This window comes from Pleuronectes platessa, chromosome 12, assembly GCF_947347685.1.
Source record: "Pleuronectes platessa chromosome 12, fPlePla1.1, whole genome shotgun sequence".
Classification (NCBI taxonomy): Eukaryota; Metazoa; Chordata; class Actinopteri; order Pleuronectiformes; family Pleuronectidae; genus Pleuronectes; species Pleuronectes platessa.
The window spans coordinates 6314019-6332522 of record NC_070637.1 but is presented as its reverse complement, the minus strand read 5'-3'; the positions used below and the strand labels follow the sequence as shown (position 1 = coordinate 6332522).

Here is an 18504-nt window from a genome sequence, read left to right as displayed (position 1 = left end):
GGTTTTTGGAATGATCTTTTTAACCGTTGGTGATATTACAATATGTTAAGGCTAAGGTTTGTGTGAACTACTTTTTCAGTATTTCTAAATTACTTTCGCTCACTAATTCGGTGAAAGCTGATATCTTGCACTGATGATGTCGTTTGCAATCAGAGTCTGCGCAGTAATGATCGCAGTGCAGAGCCGCTCCATCGAGGTCCTGCCAAGGCGTGTTTGACCGATTGCGAGCCAGTCTCAGCTGTCAATCATTTCACATCGTTTCTAAGGCCTCAAATAACTGTTTAAACCAGAATAAAAAAAGAAAACTCGCTGTGATAAGAATGTCTAAAATGAAAAAATTGTTTTTGACCCTTTAGTTGGTCCATGTCCCATCAATTAACATAGAGAAGTTGGGTTTTATAACCGATATGAGACACATTGGCTTTACTTTTGCTGTTATGTTGTACATCTTTATACAGTCTATGGTTCTAATATACTCTTACGTGCAACCTGGCATGTCTAGGTGTTATAGCTGAGTCATTATGGGAGTTTAATTATATAAAAAAAAATACAAAATGTATATACATATATAATCTTAAGAAGTTGATAAGCCCCTTAATCTTCCCACATATCAATTGGAAACTGCTGAGCTCCCTCTGGATCTTCCCTCCTCCTAATTATATTCTACTGTAAAACACAGCTCTACAGTAGATGCATCACCACACATGTGTTTGTGATGTGTGTGTCCTCAGTGAATCAAATACTTGCAACCGAGGACGCTGGAGTGTGTGGAGCAGAGCTGCACCCTCGCTCTGTCTCCACATTGAATCGTTTGAACTCATCGCCTGTGTGTCTCTGGCTCTTGTTAAGCAGCTGCTTCTTACTCAGGGAGCAGTGGTTATATGCTGGTGTGTGTGTTTGCCAGACCTGCTTCAGATCCTATTATCTGGGTTTGTTTTAAACACCTTAGGGCACCAGGTGCCCCGCAGCACAGTACAAGTGTCTGAAAGTTTAGAGCAGCACCTTCCTTTGTAGCGTCGACACTGCTGATAAACATTCAAACTTTTGTTTTTAAAGAAATACAGCCTGACACATTTCAGGTTTTTGGATGCGTCTTGACAGAAATTACATTGGACATGTTTATTGACGATTTTCCATTTTGCTGGATGCCCACAGACGCTATCTTTGGAATCACTAGTTCAGGGGATTAAAAAGATAATCAATCACACATTATGTTGTGGTTTGTGATTATTCTGACACTTTTTCAATTGACATATGTGACACATTTTATTATTTTTATTTTCATTTTCTTATGGAAACCTACTTCGAAATCCATCTGGTTGTCAAAGTGGATTTAAGGAAATATTAAAAACTATTTGCAGTGATGTGATCCTTGTTTGGTGTGGTTTTGTGTTGAGAGAAACATATTGGATTCATTGTAAAAGAATGAAGTCGCCCGAAAGTGTGCAGTCAGACTATCCATCCTGAAAATATGCATTCAGATACAACTAATGAGGATAAAGCGCTGACAGCTCCTCTGAACATTTTAACTACTAAAAGGCGAACTACTGCACTGAATGAATTATTTTAACTAATGACTTAAATAATAAATATATAAATAAATTTATATAAAAGTATATAATTTAGATAACATAGTTCATTCATAATTAAACTTGAAAGCCTCTTTGTGTGAGTCTTTGATCGAAGAAATAAGACTTCTGTTATTTATTACCAATTTTTTTCTGTGTGTGTCTGTCAGGAGTGGAAGTCGGGGCCTGCAGCAGCTTCCGGCCCACTGGCTGTCTGAGGTTCTGCAGCAGGTCAAATCCAGCGACTCAACATCCAAGCTGTGTGCCACTCGACGCAGCGCAGGAATACCCTTCTACATCCAGGTGTGTGTGGGCACCAGGTCCAAGGAGTATCAGTGGGATGCTAGTAAAGTTCCAGGCTTGATTTGCGACCCACTGTTGATTTTAAGTGTTGGAAAGAGGTTATTGTTTTGATTCTGACACTTAAGAACGCACAAGTTTCTGACCTTTGTCAGTAAACAGCACATTCCTCTGGTTTAGTTTCTGCAGTGAGTACGTGTGCGTCTGTGCGTGGAATCGATTGTCAGATTCGTTTTTTTGCTGAATCTGACTCTCTCTTGACACAGTCATTATTTGTTACTGTTTAGGATCTAACGGTCCCAGTTCTGTCCTCTATCATACCCGACACCAGACCCAGTTCTGACTTAAATTTGCTGAAAAGTGTTTTGAAGATGAAAAATAAGGACCTTTTTGGAAAACACCTACTCATGACATAAGTGCGTAAAAACGATAAAAACATGAGTAAACGTGTTCCTGCTTACTTCTTAAAGTTGCATACTCTGCAGTTCTTGGCATGCCTCTGGAGCACTCATGCTGGAAGAACACAGTGTTTCTTAATCCATCTATTTTCACTCACTGACACTAAACACTTATAAAACACACACACACACACCCACACACACACACACACACACACACACACACACACACACACACACACACACACACACACACACACACACACACACACTGTCCTTTCAGTGACCCCTCTTATTAGTCACCAGTCCCACACACCTTTACAATGTGTTGTAATCTCTCACTAAACCCACCTTAACACTTGACTGACTCAGTCTGTTATTCAGCCACAGCTCGCCTCCCTCGCTTCCTCTGATTACTGATATTAAAACTAGACACGACAAAGTTTGTGTGTTATCATGGTAGTAATTTGAGAGTGAGGCTGCTCTTTGTTGTGGTTATGGGTACGAGACGCACGGCTGCACCGCTTATGACTATGTTCTTCTGTTTTCATGCGTTTGTGTGACCAGCACGTGCTGTCTGAAATAGGATTTAAATCTTTGAACTCGATTTCAATCTTTATTTTCGTTTATAATAAAATTGAATTAAATTCAAGGTTTCAAAAGTCCAAATTTAGTCTTTTGGAAACTGGCACATATGGAACCTCGAAAGTACAGAGCTAAGATAAAGTACAGAGAGAGAGAAAAGCGGAGGAGTTGCTTGACAGAAAAAAGTTCTGATAGAAAACCAGGCTGGATGTCTTGAGAAGAGGATGAAGAGAGATGGCGAGACAGAGCAGATAAGATGGAGGGGAAAGAGGAACAGCCCGACAGAGCAGAGGAAGTCTGGGGCGAAGCAGAAGTCCACACCTTGGCAGAGGTTTGCGTTGCATTCCTGCACACAGAGAGACAGAGGCTGGCTGCCTCACACTGGTCTGGATCAACCCGGGACAGACTTCACAGGAGCCCGACTCGCCCTCCTCTTCCCCTTACCTTCCTTCATCCCTACTCCCCCCCGAAAGTTTATAAGAGCCAGATTGTGCCTCCTGCTTTCCTCCCTACCTCTGCCCTCCATCTCTCCATCCCTCCCAGGCCTAACTCTGAAGCATAATTCTGGCCAGACACACAGCTGGCTCCCATCAGCTCCCACACTAAGATAACTCCTTTCTCACACAGCAGCCAAGTGCTGTGACCTCCTTGCTCCCACATTCCCGAATCCCACTACTGGCGCATACAAATGATGTCATTCACTGAGGCCATCGCTGTAGAAAGACTTATGTAATGGCTGTGGCTTTATGTTACAGGTTATGATTTTATATAGTGCACTTTATTAATTAGATTAGATGTTTTGCTGCTGCAAGTTTAGGGGCGAGAAGTGATAATTAAATACTCACCCACTGAATATCATTTTAAACTAAATATATTTTCAGCAGAACAGTGTCTATTAGAATAGACACAAGCACAATAGCTGAACAAACTTGTTGATGATTTTTTTTTCATCAAATGTCCGGTATAAAACCCAGAAAGTACTAACAGTTCAACAAGTGGTAAATTACAACAATATATATATTCAGTTGCATCTCCAATATGTACACTACAAACATTTGGATGAAGAACATGCATATCAGAGTCTTGATTGTTTTTATGCCTTCATGGCAGTTAGTCATTCATTATGTTTGGCTTGTCCCTTAGATTTTGCATAAACATCCCTTGAACTCTAGGATGCACTGGTTAAAGTTTAGTTATGAAAGTACAAAGGACAAAGTGATCGCAGGAAACACATTTGACATTTCTCAAGAGTCAATGAAGTATTTAAAATAAGATTTAACACTAATGTCTTAAAAATAAATAAAATGATTTGAAGGGATGACATTTTATATACAAAGGTCAAAGGTCAACACCACTATGACATCATTATCTTGGACAAACAGTCTTCAATTAACCTAACCCCAATCTGTATGTCTTTATACTGTGATATCATCACATTTCAGTTATGGTGTTGAATGTGACCAATGTGACCATATTTCACATTTGGTCAGAACCTGGATGGGTGGCACTAGTCTTGGGTGCCCACCGTGAAACTCTTCTGATTGTGTAGATCTTTTCTGCGATCATGTTGAAACGTCTTTACTGCATATATCATAAGTCTGAACAGATGGGATATGAACTGCATCTTGACTGGTTGGTGGAGGTATACTCCTGCAAGGCAATAGTCGTAGTTCTTTTTTTTTTATACTTAATTTAATATACTCAATAGCGTTCCATTGTTTATGTTTTCTTTTGTCCTCTGCTGCAGGCTCTGCTCTCCTCTGAGCCCAAGTTATCCAGTTGCAGTCTGCTGAAGATGACCATGAGAGAACTGATCAGCCTGGCCATGCCGTCCGCGGACAGGAACAACGAAAGCTCCTCTGTTCCTCAGGTAGTTATCATCCATCCAGAGCCTCCGTGCACAGGTCCTACCAAACCCACCAAGAAGCAGCTTCATCATTTATAATACTGGTGTAATGGATGCTATATATATTCTGCCTTTGCTCTTCATTTTTATGCAACCAAGCATCTTTGGTTGCAGTTGTTGCAGCTGATTAGTACATCATATCTATGATAATGGTGGTGGTGGAAAGCAAGTCCAGCTTTAGAAATTCAAATAGGAACAGCAGCCAAATGTAGCAGTATTTCGGTTGTTGCTGATAAATCTGTTTGCTAAGTTCAGCTGGTGACCAGTTATCTTTGGGTGGTCACTTTATAAAATCTTTCTAGTTTATGAAATACTGATGTACAATTTTTCTGTGGATCATGTGATCACATCGGTTTTTGTATGTGATCTTTTAAATGTCATTTATGTAATGTCTTCTTAAGTGATTCTGCAGAGTTTGTTCAGTCTGACCTGTTTATCCCACAACAGGTCCATGCTCTGAACATCCTCAGAGCTCTGTACAGGGACACTCGTCTGGGGGAGAACATCCTCCCCTTCGTCTCAGATGGGATGCAGGCCGCTGTGCTGGGCTTCACCTCTCCTGTCTGGGCAGTGAGTTTCAACCTCCATCTATTTTTTTTCTACCTTTTATTATCTATCTCTCTTTTCGCACACCGCTTTGGTGCTACAGAGGTTGATAGTTTTGCCGCACAAACCACACAGTTGTAGCCCAAGTAAACATGTTACCATCTCTGAAAACAATCACAGGTGTAGTTTATCCTAAGCAGGTACATGAAAAGCAAATCACTGCACATGAAAAGCAAATACCAAAACCATAACAAGTGATCTGCCATCCTTCTTTTTAGAGGACGACCTCTCAGCCAGTAATAAAAAACAAACCTGGGAAGCTGTGTAACCATTTCTGATGAGAACCATCTTGCAGCTTTGCATGTTGGGGGTTTGATTAAAAAAATGTAAATACTGCTGGATTTTCCTTCATTAAACTTCATTAACCATGTCTCTGTCTGAGCTAGCTTGAAATGCTGATAATAAAGGTGGAGTGTTCAGCAGAAATTGCGGGATTTGGGGTTTGACGTATGAACTCTATTTAGAAAGGGACATGGTTTTTACTAACATGACAGATGACAACTACTTTGTACTACTACAAAAAAGGCAAACTGTACTGAAAAGCACTTTGAATGGTCATCAAGACTAGAAAAGCACTGTATAAATACAGACCATTTCCCACTCAAGTAGAACAGCAATACGTCATCAGTTCAACTGTTACACAAGCAAGCATACAAACCCGCTGCACACAGCTACAGTGGTTAATTTGTTCACTGCTCACATTTTGTTTGTTTAGATCATGTCTGTCTTATATATCACACTGTGCAGCCCTGTATCCATCAGTAACATCTTTGCTGATGCTTACCTGTTGGAGCAGGTTTAAAATGTTTCCCTCCAACGCCTCCCATCTGTTTGTGATATTCTTTCCACTTTATGATCACATCTCTGTATAAAGCAACGAGGTATACTTCAACAGCATCACAAATTGTATCCTGCCGGGTGACCGTAAAGTTGAATCAACACCTCTGTGATTATGGCCTTCATCCTCCTGTTACTTACTGCAGGGCTCTTGTCTGGATTTCATTAGTTTAGCTCAGTGCAGATAATTAACTGATCGTAGGTCTGCGGCAGAGAATTGCTTCCAAACGACATGGCGCTGACTCTCCAATTCCCTTTCTCTGTGAAGCTGTTGTTTGATCTTTTATGTTTTGCCAAACAGACGTATATCGATTTTCTCTCTCTGTTTTCCATCCCTCTCGTTTATTGTTTTTTTCCCCCCCTGTCCCAGGTGAGGAACTCCTCCACTCTCCTCTTCAGCACTCTGATCACAAGGATCTTTGGAGTGAAGAAAGGGAAGGACGAGCACTCGAAAAAGAACAGGTCTGTTTCTTCTCCCTCTCCGTCATGTGCATCCGAGTAGAATGAAATGCTTCTATTTGAATGAGGGATGTACAAATCAGTGGTTATCAGTCATGTGTGTGCAAATAAGCTTCAAACACTAAAATAACTGGTGCAGGAAGTTATTCCCCTTAATCCTACTTCAGTTTCCCTTGGATCAGCTGTTTTACAAAAATGCAAGTCATCATGTGCTTCACTATAACCATCCAACTATAATTTTTCCCACATATATTAAGACTACATTTTTCCAGCCTCTAATCAAGACTGTGTAAGATACAATGTCAGACATTTATTTATACATATTTAGATTTCACAATAAATCAACTATAATTCAGCTTATTTCCATGAAAGTAAACATTTTGGTAGCAAACCTTCAAATATTCAACACCAAGGTAAAGGAGCTGAACAGTTGCTGTTTCACAGCACTGAGGGGCGCTGTTGTAACAGCACGCTGCTTAAAACAAGTGTCCTCCACTCAAACCCTCTGCTGGTGGATGTCAGATCTCCACTGCTGCTGGACCAGAAATTAGGACATTACACTGGAGGCAAGGGCAGTTCCTCATTGCAAAATAAAAAGGAAATCATATCCGTTATTCAGCTAAAGGACACTTCTCAGTCGTGCTGTACTGAACCTGTTTCATACCTGGGGAATATAATTGTAAAGGTACAATATAAAATTGTCCATGGATCTGTTGTACAGTATGTCAACAAACATATAATTACAAACTAAACACTCATTGGAAATTGTTACGTGTTATGAGAGCCTGACATGTTCATTGATCATACATCTAGGAATGATATTGTTTCGGAGAATTGAACTATTTTACAATTGAAATTTGAAACAGCATTTAAACTATCATACTTTCATAAAACCCATTTAGATGAACAAGTATCGGTCAGTGCCTACAAATCTAGGGAACATCACAACTGCATACAAAGACTACACAGTTAATAATAACTATTATTACTGTCAGCAATGCTGCCATAGACCATGAGGAATTCAAAGGGTCTTTTTAAACTCAAGACCATGGTGATATTATTTGAACTTCAATTAATCGTCTCAGAGATTAAACTTTTTCATAGATACAGTAACAGCAACTGTGTTGACAAAACATTAATAATGTAGACTAACAATGACATGCCTCCTGTAGGATTTTTCTTGTTATGGATATCAATTTGTTTATTGATGATTTAAGCCAGAACTTGAAAATGTCAGTCACAGTAAACAACACAGATGATGAAATTCGTTCACATATTCAGGGCAAAAGATTTGAGATTACCAGACATGTATACAACAAAATCATCAGCCTGCACTTCCCCAATATTCTGTTTGTCATGTTAATAATTAAAAAGATTCTTAGTTTTGAGGTCAAGGTTTGTTGGATGTGATATGTTTGGGGGGTAAAATGTTTCTGTGATCATCTGCAACCATCGCCCAGACAACACATGGTAGAGCTGTGAATCTGTTCAGAGGTTTAACAAATTCTTCACAATTTTAGTTGCAAGTTGGTCAGTTGTTAATTCTGCTCTGCTGCTCAGGATTGTTTGGAAAATATGACGATTGTTTTTGATACTTCTGAGTCTAAAATTAAGACCTGCTTCCAGTGCTTTGTCAAGCAGCCAGCCAGGGTTTAGAAAAAGCTTGACAAAATACAATTACTTTGGATGCTGCAAGTTCAATGTGATACACACAGAAAAACCTTTACTCAACAGGAACCTTTACTCAGTTTATTGTTTTTGTTTCACTTTGCACAAAAACAAACACTGAAAGAAACGTCTTCCCTCCTGTTGTGACCCAATTTAAATTTGTTGATAGATTCAATCCAGTTGTATTTGTATATCACGTAAATAATCTCAGGACACTTTACATGTAAGGTCAAGGCCATACAATATTTAGAGAAAACTAACAGTTCCCATAATGAGCAAACACTTTTATCAGCAAGGAACCTCCCACAGAACCAGACTTCAAGAGAGAGAGAGTTAGAGAGAGAGAGAGATTGTCAGTGCATCATGGGAATTTAAAGCTGGCTCTATCAAACTGAATACTTTTTAAGCCTAATCTTAATTGCAGAAGGGTCCCAAACTCTTAACAGGGAGCTGGTTGCACAGGAGAGGAGCCTGGTATATGGAGGATGGAGAATAAGATCCAACAAACACTTAACAAATACGCTAACATGACCTGACAAACACTGTTTCTTTAGTAAGATGGATATTCAGTTTTGAAACTTGGTCGAATGAAGCATTACAGATAATTCCATACCTTTTCCATTAGGTTGATATTTGTGCAACATTTTTTACCATTGAACACACTGAGCTAAGATGGCCAAGAGTGGAAACATGATAGACTCTCACGGCATGTCCACCGTATACGAGATGGAAGAGGGGGATGAAGCTAAATGTTGAATGAATACCTCATCAAGACGCTTGTATTAATACAGACTTAGTTGTGAGGCTCAAAATACTGCGCATTATGACAGTATATAACATTGGTTGTACCTGGGTGATTATCCTTAGTTGCGTCTGTAATTGTAGGTGTCAAGTGTGATATATGACCTCTCAGGAAAAATCGAACTAAGCTAAGCTAAACAGATCCTGTCAGCTCTATACTTAATGTAAACTAAATTTGTGAAAATGGTAAAAGTATACCTTCTGCTAAAGATTAGATTGTCAGCATGTTGCCGTCTATATCATAGACTTTGTACAAAGATGGAGGAAATGACTGCTCCCCAAAAGTGAAGCCAAATGTCTTGATTGCCCCCTGGTGGCTGGCTGCAGTTGAGGTCATACATTCTTGTTAGTGGAGGGGACGAGCACTAAATTAAAAGTTAAAGAGCACGTCTAATTCTTCTCAAAGATGGTTTCTGTCATTTCAAGTAGTTATTGTCACACTGATGTTTATTCAAGTTCTCTTTATTTTTATTTGATGATATAAACACTTGTCCTAATTGGCAGCTGAGCGTGATCGGTCGAGCCCATGTTCCAACAGAACCTCGGCTCCATTCCGCAAAAAGCTTCAGATAGGCTCCTACTGCACCAAAAAAGTTATATTGAGGACATTTCAGATTCATGTCTGGATAGTGGGAGGAAGTGGTCTATTGTCTATATTGAGTTTAGAAGTGATTTGCTTCACCAGAGATAATCCAAGGTAGAGTTTCACATGGGTCTGGGCCTTGTTCCAAGAGGCTCAGTCTGGTTCTGTTTTCTGTGTTTCTATTGGCTCCTTTCCGTGAAAAAGTCTGAAAAGTATTAACCGAGCCAAGGCTGCTCCTGTTTATCTTGTCTGTTTTTACTTGTGTTTTTAGTCTGCTGTCCCTCTCTCTGTTATTCACTTATCTCCCCCTCCTCATGTCTGCTGCTTTCTTTTTTTCCTTAATACTGTGTGGGTTTGTTTTTATACACCCATGGGAGAATTTGTGATGAATGAGGTTGATAGAATGATGGCTAAGAAAAAATTTGCATTTGAAGTCTGTACATGTTGTTCTTTATATATTTAGTCATTACTATAATTCAGTTGTCACACCAGTGAACCCGAAATGGGAAAAGAACAGCGCGTTTGTAGAAAAGCTGCAACTCATTTCTGAGAGTGTGTGATAGTTTGGCTTCTTCACGGTCCGTTGTGTGCCTGGTCTCTGTTATTAGCAAAATTTTCCAGCTGCAATCTTTGGCTACAGAAGATGCATTATGACAGCTTGTACATGCAATAATCTTTGGCTGTGTGTGTGTGTGTGTCTCTCTCTCTCTTTGCACTGCAGCTGGAACATAAACACAATTCCCTACACGTACAACATTATGTGTCATTATGTGTTTTTGGAAAGACAGCTTGCTGCTGTCTGTGGGAATTTCAGTGTGTTATAGTCACTAGAATCCAGAAGTGTTGTTTGCTTGCAGATCAACGGCCTTCACGGGCCCTTTGCGCCGGGTTTCAATACATTGTTGCTGAAGTAATATCGCTGTTGAGATTAATGCAACTGTAAACATTATTGAAAGAGGGGAGATTGCTCTCTGAATTCAAACCAACGCCTCCAGCTTTATCTCAAGCCCATGTCAACATCTCACTTTGCACCACATGTGCTCTCGTACATGGAGAAATGTGCAAATCCACGTTACTGAGGTGCTTTTGAGCGTTTCCGTAAATATTTGTCTTCAGAGAGTGAAGGACTCAGAGACACCTGATGATATCAGCGACGCATAGAGTATCACCTCTCAGACTGAAGGGGAAGCACAAGTACAACAATAAAAATGCTCCATTACAAGTACTTTGCCTGTTTCTCAAAGTGCGACTACACTTACAACTTCTGTTACATGGCTCCACTTAGTTTGAAGCAAACTCAAAGTAAACGATACGTTTGACCTTGGAGTCTCCATGGCAGTGTGAGGCAATCCAGGAAGGCTGCTAATGTAACATTTTTTCCTGTTTATCAACGTTTATGAAGACATGATTTAAAAGCAGCTGGTCAAGGGAAGGCAGTTTACAATGCTTGATATTTAGTTCAGTAGTTTAATGATAATATTGCTGTAATATAAATAATGTTTAAAATTAGAAAAAAAACATACTGCTACTACTCAAAAAAGTGGCCTTTAAGTTATAGAATCGGAATAAAACCATCAGATAATTTAAGAGAAGATCTGACTCTCTAAAAAAACATTTAAAACATTTTTTATGCAAACTTTCTTTTCAAAAGGTAACTGGAAAATATAGCTCTTGATTAAAGTTCTTGGAGATAAAAGTACATTATTTTCCTCTGAAATGTCATGGTCTAGAAAAATAAAGTTACATACAAAGTATCTCGGAGTGTACTTCAGTAAATGCACCTAGTTCCCCTCGTCCACTAACATTCCAGGAACACTGACCTGTTGATATGAATGGAACAACCCAAATTGACTTAAGCTGAATTCAATATACAGATCTGGATGCGTGTATTTGAGCTGCTTCGATCTTTTCAGACGAAAGGAAGGAATGCCTCAAACTTATCTATTTGTAACTAGCACAATATCTCAATGGATCCATATCGGCCATACTACATGTTGCTGTTATTGTTTACTGTGTTTGCCTCGCTCTTCTCTTTGAGTGTTTATTCTCTCTTTGTCAAACTAGGACGCTTGTAGGGTTATTACGCCACCCTCGCTAGTCCTGGAAGAATCCCATCTCCAGCTGAAGATAATGTTGCCTCTGTGAAGAGTGGGGACACAGCTTTTAGCCCACAAACATGACTCAGCCTTTTCACTCACACCCCATGCTCTTTTCTCGCTCCTCTCTCGTCCTCTGCGACCTTTCCCCCTTCTCCCCCTCTAATCTGAAGCGACACAACCTCTAACCTTTGTCCTCCAGGTAGCTTGTCTGACGGAGAGACTCATTAGAGAAAGCATAGGATGGTGGCGGGCACTGAGTCCAATATTTGCACATGTAGACAGTGACAATAAAGTTTATTTGAGTTTGCAGCAACCCCCACACCTCATCTTTGTGTATTTGTCAAGTCACAGGAGGCGAGCAGTGTGTCACATCCATGTTGAAAGGGGTTTTGGAACTCACTTGCCGACCATGACAGTGCCTGCTGCTAACTTGAACCGTGTGTGTGTGAGTGAGTGTGTTTTTGTGTGTGTGTGTTTGAATGCGTTTGTGTTTGAATGTGTGCGTGTCTGAATGTGTGTGTGTGTGTCCAGAATTAGTGGCAGTCGTGACTGGAGCAGTATGCCATCGCTCCAGTCTTGTGATCATGTGCCTGGCAGACCAGCCCTCTGCGCTTTAGGAGCGACTTGATTTAGACGGGCAGAGTTAAATAAAAACTTTATTGGCCCTGAGGCTGAATGGCGGTTGCATCAGCACCGCCTGTGTTAAATATATAGTTTGTCATTTTGTTGATAGTTGTGTATGTGTCTGAGTGGATAAATAAGCGCAAACACACATGACCATGGCACAGTATGTACATATACTATATGTAAATACACACAAATATGACTGTTGATTTCTCGCTGTAGCTGCATAAACAAATGTAAAAGCTTGATTTTTGTTTTAGCCTTTGGAACAAGATCATGTTCGTATCAGTCCCAATGTCTGACTGTCAGTTCTCTACAGTCTAAATCTTTTCCTGTGTCTCTGGCTTCTCTTGTCATGTTACTTTCCCCTCATAGTTGTTTTGGAGGTTGAGGGACGTTGTGTGGAAAAACATGTTAAAAACAGTTATGGTGTCATTACCTCTAACAAGGAAGTTATGTTTTCACCCCCTGTTTGTTGGTTTGTTTGCAAGCAAGCAAGATTACCACAAAACTTGACGGAAGGTTGTGGTATGGGCTAACGAATTATCCATCAAATTTTGTTTGGATGCAGATAAAGAGGGGGACCCAGGAATTTTTTTAATTTCTTTTATCGTTGGTTTCACAGAGACTAATTAATGGGTCTTGATTTAAAAACAAATCTTGGACGCTTAGTGGATTGATGTTTATGAGCGTGTCAAATTTGGTGCAGAACCAAATCAAAATCTAGAGGATTTGGTGGATCAAGTGAATTTAAATGTGGTTTCACAAGGGAACTGTTGGTAGCCTTGGTGGAGGTATGCATTGTACTGAATGCCAGTGTAGTTGCAGAAAATGTCAATGACATGCATTACGTTAAAACACTAATTGATCTGAAATCCACAGATATTTAATTTCTGTTCTCAACACTAACACAAACTCGCTCTATACCTCAGCTCACATTTAGCTTCTATCTAATACAGTGCCAATGGTATTGTTATTGTTATTATCGTTACAGTCGCAAATAGCTCGCTGCATCAAAGTGTCTTGCTTCTTCTCATCCACTTGAGTTTTTTTTTGTACATTGTATTTTCTCCATTCTATTTCACAGCTTTGAAGCGGGCGGGGGTCATTTGGAAAAAGTTTTTTTGGTACACCAGTCAGGTTTCAACAACATTTTGAATCAATTTCTTTTGACAGTTGTTGGGTTTTCTGCGCATATTAAACTTGCTTATACTTGATATGGCAATTCTGTTAAGACACACTACAACCTAGTTCTTATGGTTGTTAAATAATGGTGTAAACTACCACAAACAACAACTTTCAGTATTGCATTTTCTTGCTGACATATATGCCAGGACACATATCTGCAGGAGTATCTGTTCCGTCTGTCACTTGACTCTTGGGGGATGCTACACAGTGCATGTAAGCAGTTGCATAAGGTTTTCTGCTGATGTGAAACGATGTCCCAGTATGGAGTGGAACTGCTCCGGCTATTTAAGAACACATATAACTACCATTATCCTTAACAAACAGCCTGTTAAATAATCCTCAGGTCAGTGGGTTTATGTCTAATGCCCTCATGACTATTAGACACTCTTTTCTCTCCTTTTGCTTCTGCCGCAGGATGACAGGCCGGGAGTTCTTCACTCGTTTTCCAGCCCTCTATCCGTTCCTCCTGAACCAGCTGGAGGAGGCTGCATCGACAGTGGAAAGGTGAGGTGGTTCTCCTTAATCAACACACATAACACAATCCACATTCGGCCCTTGCCAAAGCTTTTCACACTTCCCTGATCCCATTAGGTGTTTAATTTTACCCACATTGTGCCATTCGAGGCAGCTTTTTTTTCTTCTGTTAAGCTGATCAAGCGGTGGGGATTTTGTGCTACTGGTTGGCTGGAGAAAGTTTGTGCAAAACTAGATTTATTTAAACTTGGAAAGAAACTGTGAACTCAGCTCTTACCTATGAACAAGTAGCATTGCCCTGGATCGAGTGCGTGTGTGCGCCTTTTTCCCCTCAAAGTTTCACTTGCACAATTGGCAGACTATTTACTCAGAGCACAAGATTTTACAACCGAATAAAGTAAATGTCTTGACAAGATTTAGGTTTGTTCTTTTCTCCAGCCGGGAGTTGAGTCCACTGAGGTTCATTGGCCTTATCCTTTTCAGCTCAGCCCAAACTCCCTTATTTTAAAAGCCCCAGCGTCCTCCAACTGCTCCTCAGGCGGCCTTATCTTAATATGGATCCAATTAATTGACTGCTTTTTCAGACTGCCGCTTTCTCAATTCCCCTTACTCCCTTCGACCCTTGTTAAAGCATTTGCAAATTTCCCACAGAACCAGATCTCGGCCGTCTGAATTCCCACATCATGTCAGTGCATCGCGCCACCCTAACAGAGCAACCACACCAAACTGTGGCAGTGCAGAGCAGGACCGGAGGCAGGAGAGCTGCTGTTGTTGTGGTTTCAATCAGTCTTGTGGAAATTGCAGCACAAGTGTATTCTCAAAATAGGTCACATTGTATGAATGATTATAGAAATTAGATCTGGAAGTTCTAAGGTCATACTTTTGAGGCTGTGCATATACATTACGCATGGTGCAACACAAATGCTGTGAAGAAGAATCATGAATGGAAAACAATCCTGTGTCCAGAGATAGATCAGCACACAGAAAGTTGACAAACAGATATATATCTGTGTGTAAGGGTTTGCATATGATTAGATTTAAAAAAAGCTACCAAAATTAATGAATAAGTAAAGCCAAATTACACTAAACTCATTTGCTTCTTTATCCATCCAATGGATTAAACTCCTCCTTTGTTTGGTGAGTAATCATTTCATTTGATCCTGTGCCTAAATCTGAGACTGAATCAGCATCAATTTCCTGTATTATTACAGTAACATTTGCACAGAGTTGACATTTTTTTGTTTTGTATCTCACCTGTGGACTTTTCATAATGCTCAGGGATATATTGATCAGTCCGTACGTCAGCCTGTGATCATTTTGTTTCCGGAGCCGAATCTAATGAACCTTTGGAATTTATTCATGAAGTGTTTCACTAATCGTGGGATGTCTGGTTGGGAAGTGGTGCCTATAAATTTGGGGTTTCTTGAAATTTGTTTGACTCTGAAATTTAGAATAGGCTCTCAACTCAGAATTTTTTTTTTTTTCCAGGATTAAGGATGAGAAAGGATTAAATTGTTAATTTACACTGAACACCTACACACTAAATAATCTCTAATTGGGGAAATTATCAGGCAGTTTCTTTTACAGCGCTGCATAAGCAACTTGATTCTACATTATCAGCACATTAGATATTGGCCTATCTGTAAAAATTAGCTAGTGTTTCCCATTAGTTATATAGAATAGCAGCCTGCCATATTCTAATATGTCCTGCCACAGTTTCATAATGAACCAAAGTGCAAGTCTGTGCACCTGTCACTCAGAAAACTGTTCAGCGTGAGAGCACGTTTTATATCTATGGCATCTTGCACCCTAGCTACTGCCATAGATATAAAACTTTCTGTGGGAAATGCTAAATCATTTCTTATTTATCATCCAGAGAAATATCAGTACTTTATGTAAATTAGGAAACTATTTATCTGGATTTTATAACTGTTCTAGGGTGCTGGGGATGTGTCATCACCTTGATCTCAAATACACTATGGCCGAGCAGTGTAAACTTGTATATCAGCCCTTAACCTAATTTAATTATGAAGATATGCTCTAATCTCTATGTAATTTAGCATGAAGGAAAAGATGATTTATATTGCATCAAAATGTGGTTTGTGCTTTTTTATGAGACCTGTTGATTTATAAATAAAAAAATCCCCATGTTATTATCTCAGTGAAGCAAACTTCACCCGTTTTATCTCTGGAGCTATTTCAGGTCACCACCCACATTTAAACTGTCTTATCTGCTCCTGCCTCCACGTCCAAAGAAAACAGCTTTCATATCATACTCCAAGTTCTTTTCTCTAATTCCCCAAACAAAACTGATGATTTATTCATCTGACAGCGAAGGAAATGGTCCGCTGTTTACTTTAGAGCTTCTTCTGTGTCTCTGCTACCATGTCCCCTTCACTGCTTTCTAAATGAAGACGAAAAACGACTTAAGGTCAGCGTTCTGTTTCCACTCTCTTTTAAAAGATGTAGAACCAAAATAAGCCCTTCATCAAAGACCCGGATACTGGAGATGATTGAGGAGTGTAGGGAGAGAGGGCAGACATTCATGTTAGACCTCAGCATGGAATTTAAGAGTGCCATTAAATGCCACAGAGTCTCTTTTTCATCCTGTCAAGTGTTTGAGCCTCCAGCTGTATCCCAACATGGCCTAATATGTTAGCAATTTTACTTCTATCTGGCCCCCCTGCTGTATCTGTGACATCACATCCTGTCCCGCTGGGTTCGGCTGAACTGTGACACTAAACACATTAGACCGGTTACTAATTGGGCCGCAATTACATTTCCCATCGCGCCGATCTACGGCAGTCCCAGCGGATAGTTCGGTGCTGAAGGAAGTAATGAAAAGCACAAGTTGTTTTCGCAGGGGGTCTGTTGTTCTGCCTCCGTTCAATGAGATCCTCATGACTAATAACAGGGCCCGAAGGACATTCCGCTCTCCTGACACACACACTCACATAAGCAGGTCCTACGTACTTCCAGACCTACACAACACTCTGCTGCAAGCGTTGCTTCCTATCATGTTCCCAAATTTGAAAAAAAGGTTTTGTCCTCACTGCTGAACCAGCCAGGGTGGTGGTATTTATAAGAAAAAGCAGGAAGGTCTCCTTTAGCAGAAGATACACTGTAAGGCAAAACCTTTTTGCATCCTATCATATTTTGTCCTCCTTCAAAGAGCTACGCTGCAGGTCAATAGGAAATAAAAGGGTCCTAAAGGTGAAGCATGTCCCTTTCCCACATCGGGTACCTGATGTATATTCATTTTAGTCTGGGTGCGAAATTTAAGGGGTCAGAGCAAAAAAAAAATGTATGAATATTATTTTTCACTTAGAATTGTCATTAAAATGTGTTTTAAAAGTGTAGTATGTCCAGTATTGGTAGGGCAGGGTAAGGCAATGTAGGCACGTTTATTTTGCAGATGCGGCGTCGCCCCTTCAGGATTGGTGCAGACACGTTGGTATCCTTGTACCGTGCTGTATAACCCTGCTGCATGTCCTCCCACCACACTCCCCCTCTGATCTGTGCTTACACATAAACAATAAGCACCAACACAAAGTTATTAGGACCTGAAACAGTACCGAAAATTTACTTTGTCTTTATTTGATTTGCTCTAGAAACTCACAAGACATGTATTTAAACCAAGACATTTTGAACGCACGCACAAATTTGGGGGGGGTTCAGATTACGATCGGGTGGATGTGGGCTGGGGTCACTTTAGCATAACACTAGGGGGACCCCCCCGATTGCCACTGGGTATTTCGCACGCTTCAGTCATTGTCTTCACTTTTGTAGCTTAACTTGTTGTCAGCCTCTCTCTCTTTTTTCATTTTCCTCCCTGCTTCCCTCACCGCAACTGTGACAGAGTGAAAATATGAAACCACTGGCACAAACAGACAGTTTCCATTCTGACTCAGTTGGCGATGATGATATTTGGAAGGAGGGCAAAAAAGGGAGGTGAAAAGCTCAGCTCAAGGACGGACGAGGATATGACTGTACTGGAGTGTGGGTGGTTTTGCATATGCAGTGTGTAAAAAGCCAGAGGAATTTCGGCCTGTTATATTCTGTGTTGGCATTTTGATTATATGTGGTTTTCATATTGCTCTCTTGTCCTGTTTCACAGAGCAGACTACACATTATAACTGCATCCACAACTAGTTGTTTCCCATACACTGCTGGAGCTACGAGTCTTTTCATATAACTCTCAGCAAAAGAAGCCCATTTCCCAAAATAGCAAATACTTTTTTCATTCAAATTGATAAAAAATGGGCTAAAGAATGAATGTGTCTTTATAATTATTACTTATACTTATCAGATTTTCCCAGATAACTCACTTTCTCGACAAGCTCAGTTATATTTAGCCTTTAATTTCAATAATCATCCTTTCTAACCATTTCACATGAAGAGACAAGTT

At 40.1% G+C, this 18504-nt stretch overlaps 1 protein-coding gene across 1 annotated transcript in view; it reads left to right on the top strand.

The window, feature by feature from the left end:
* Window positions 1-18504, top strand: part of thada (THADA armadillo repeat containing) — a gene marked incomplete in the record, with an annotated part of 93568 nt that overhangs the window by 20517 nt on the left and 54547 nt on the right. The window contains 5 exon segments of the mRNA XM_053436814.1: window positions 1739-1871; window positions 4599-4721; window positions 5205-5327; window positions 6571-6662; window positions 14037-14126. Of these exon segments, the coding sequence (XP_053292789.1) occupies window positions 1739-1871; window positions 4599-4721; window positions 5205-5327; window positions 6571-6662; window positions 14037-14126 (561 nt within the window).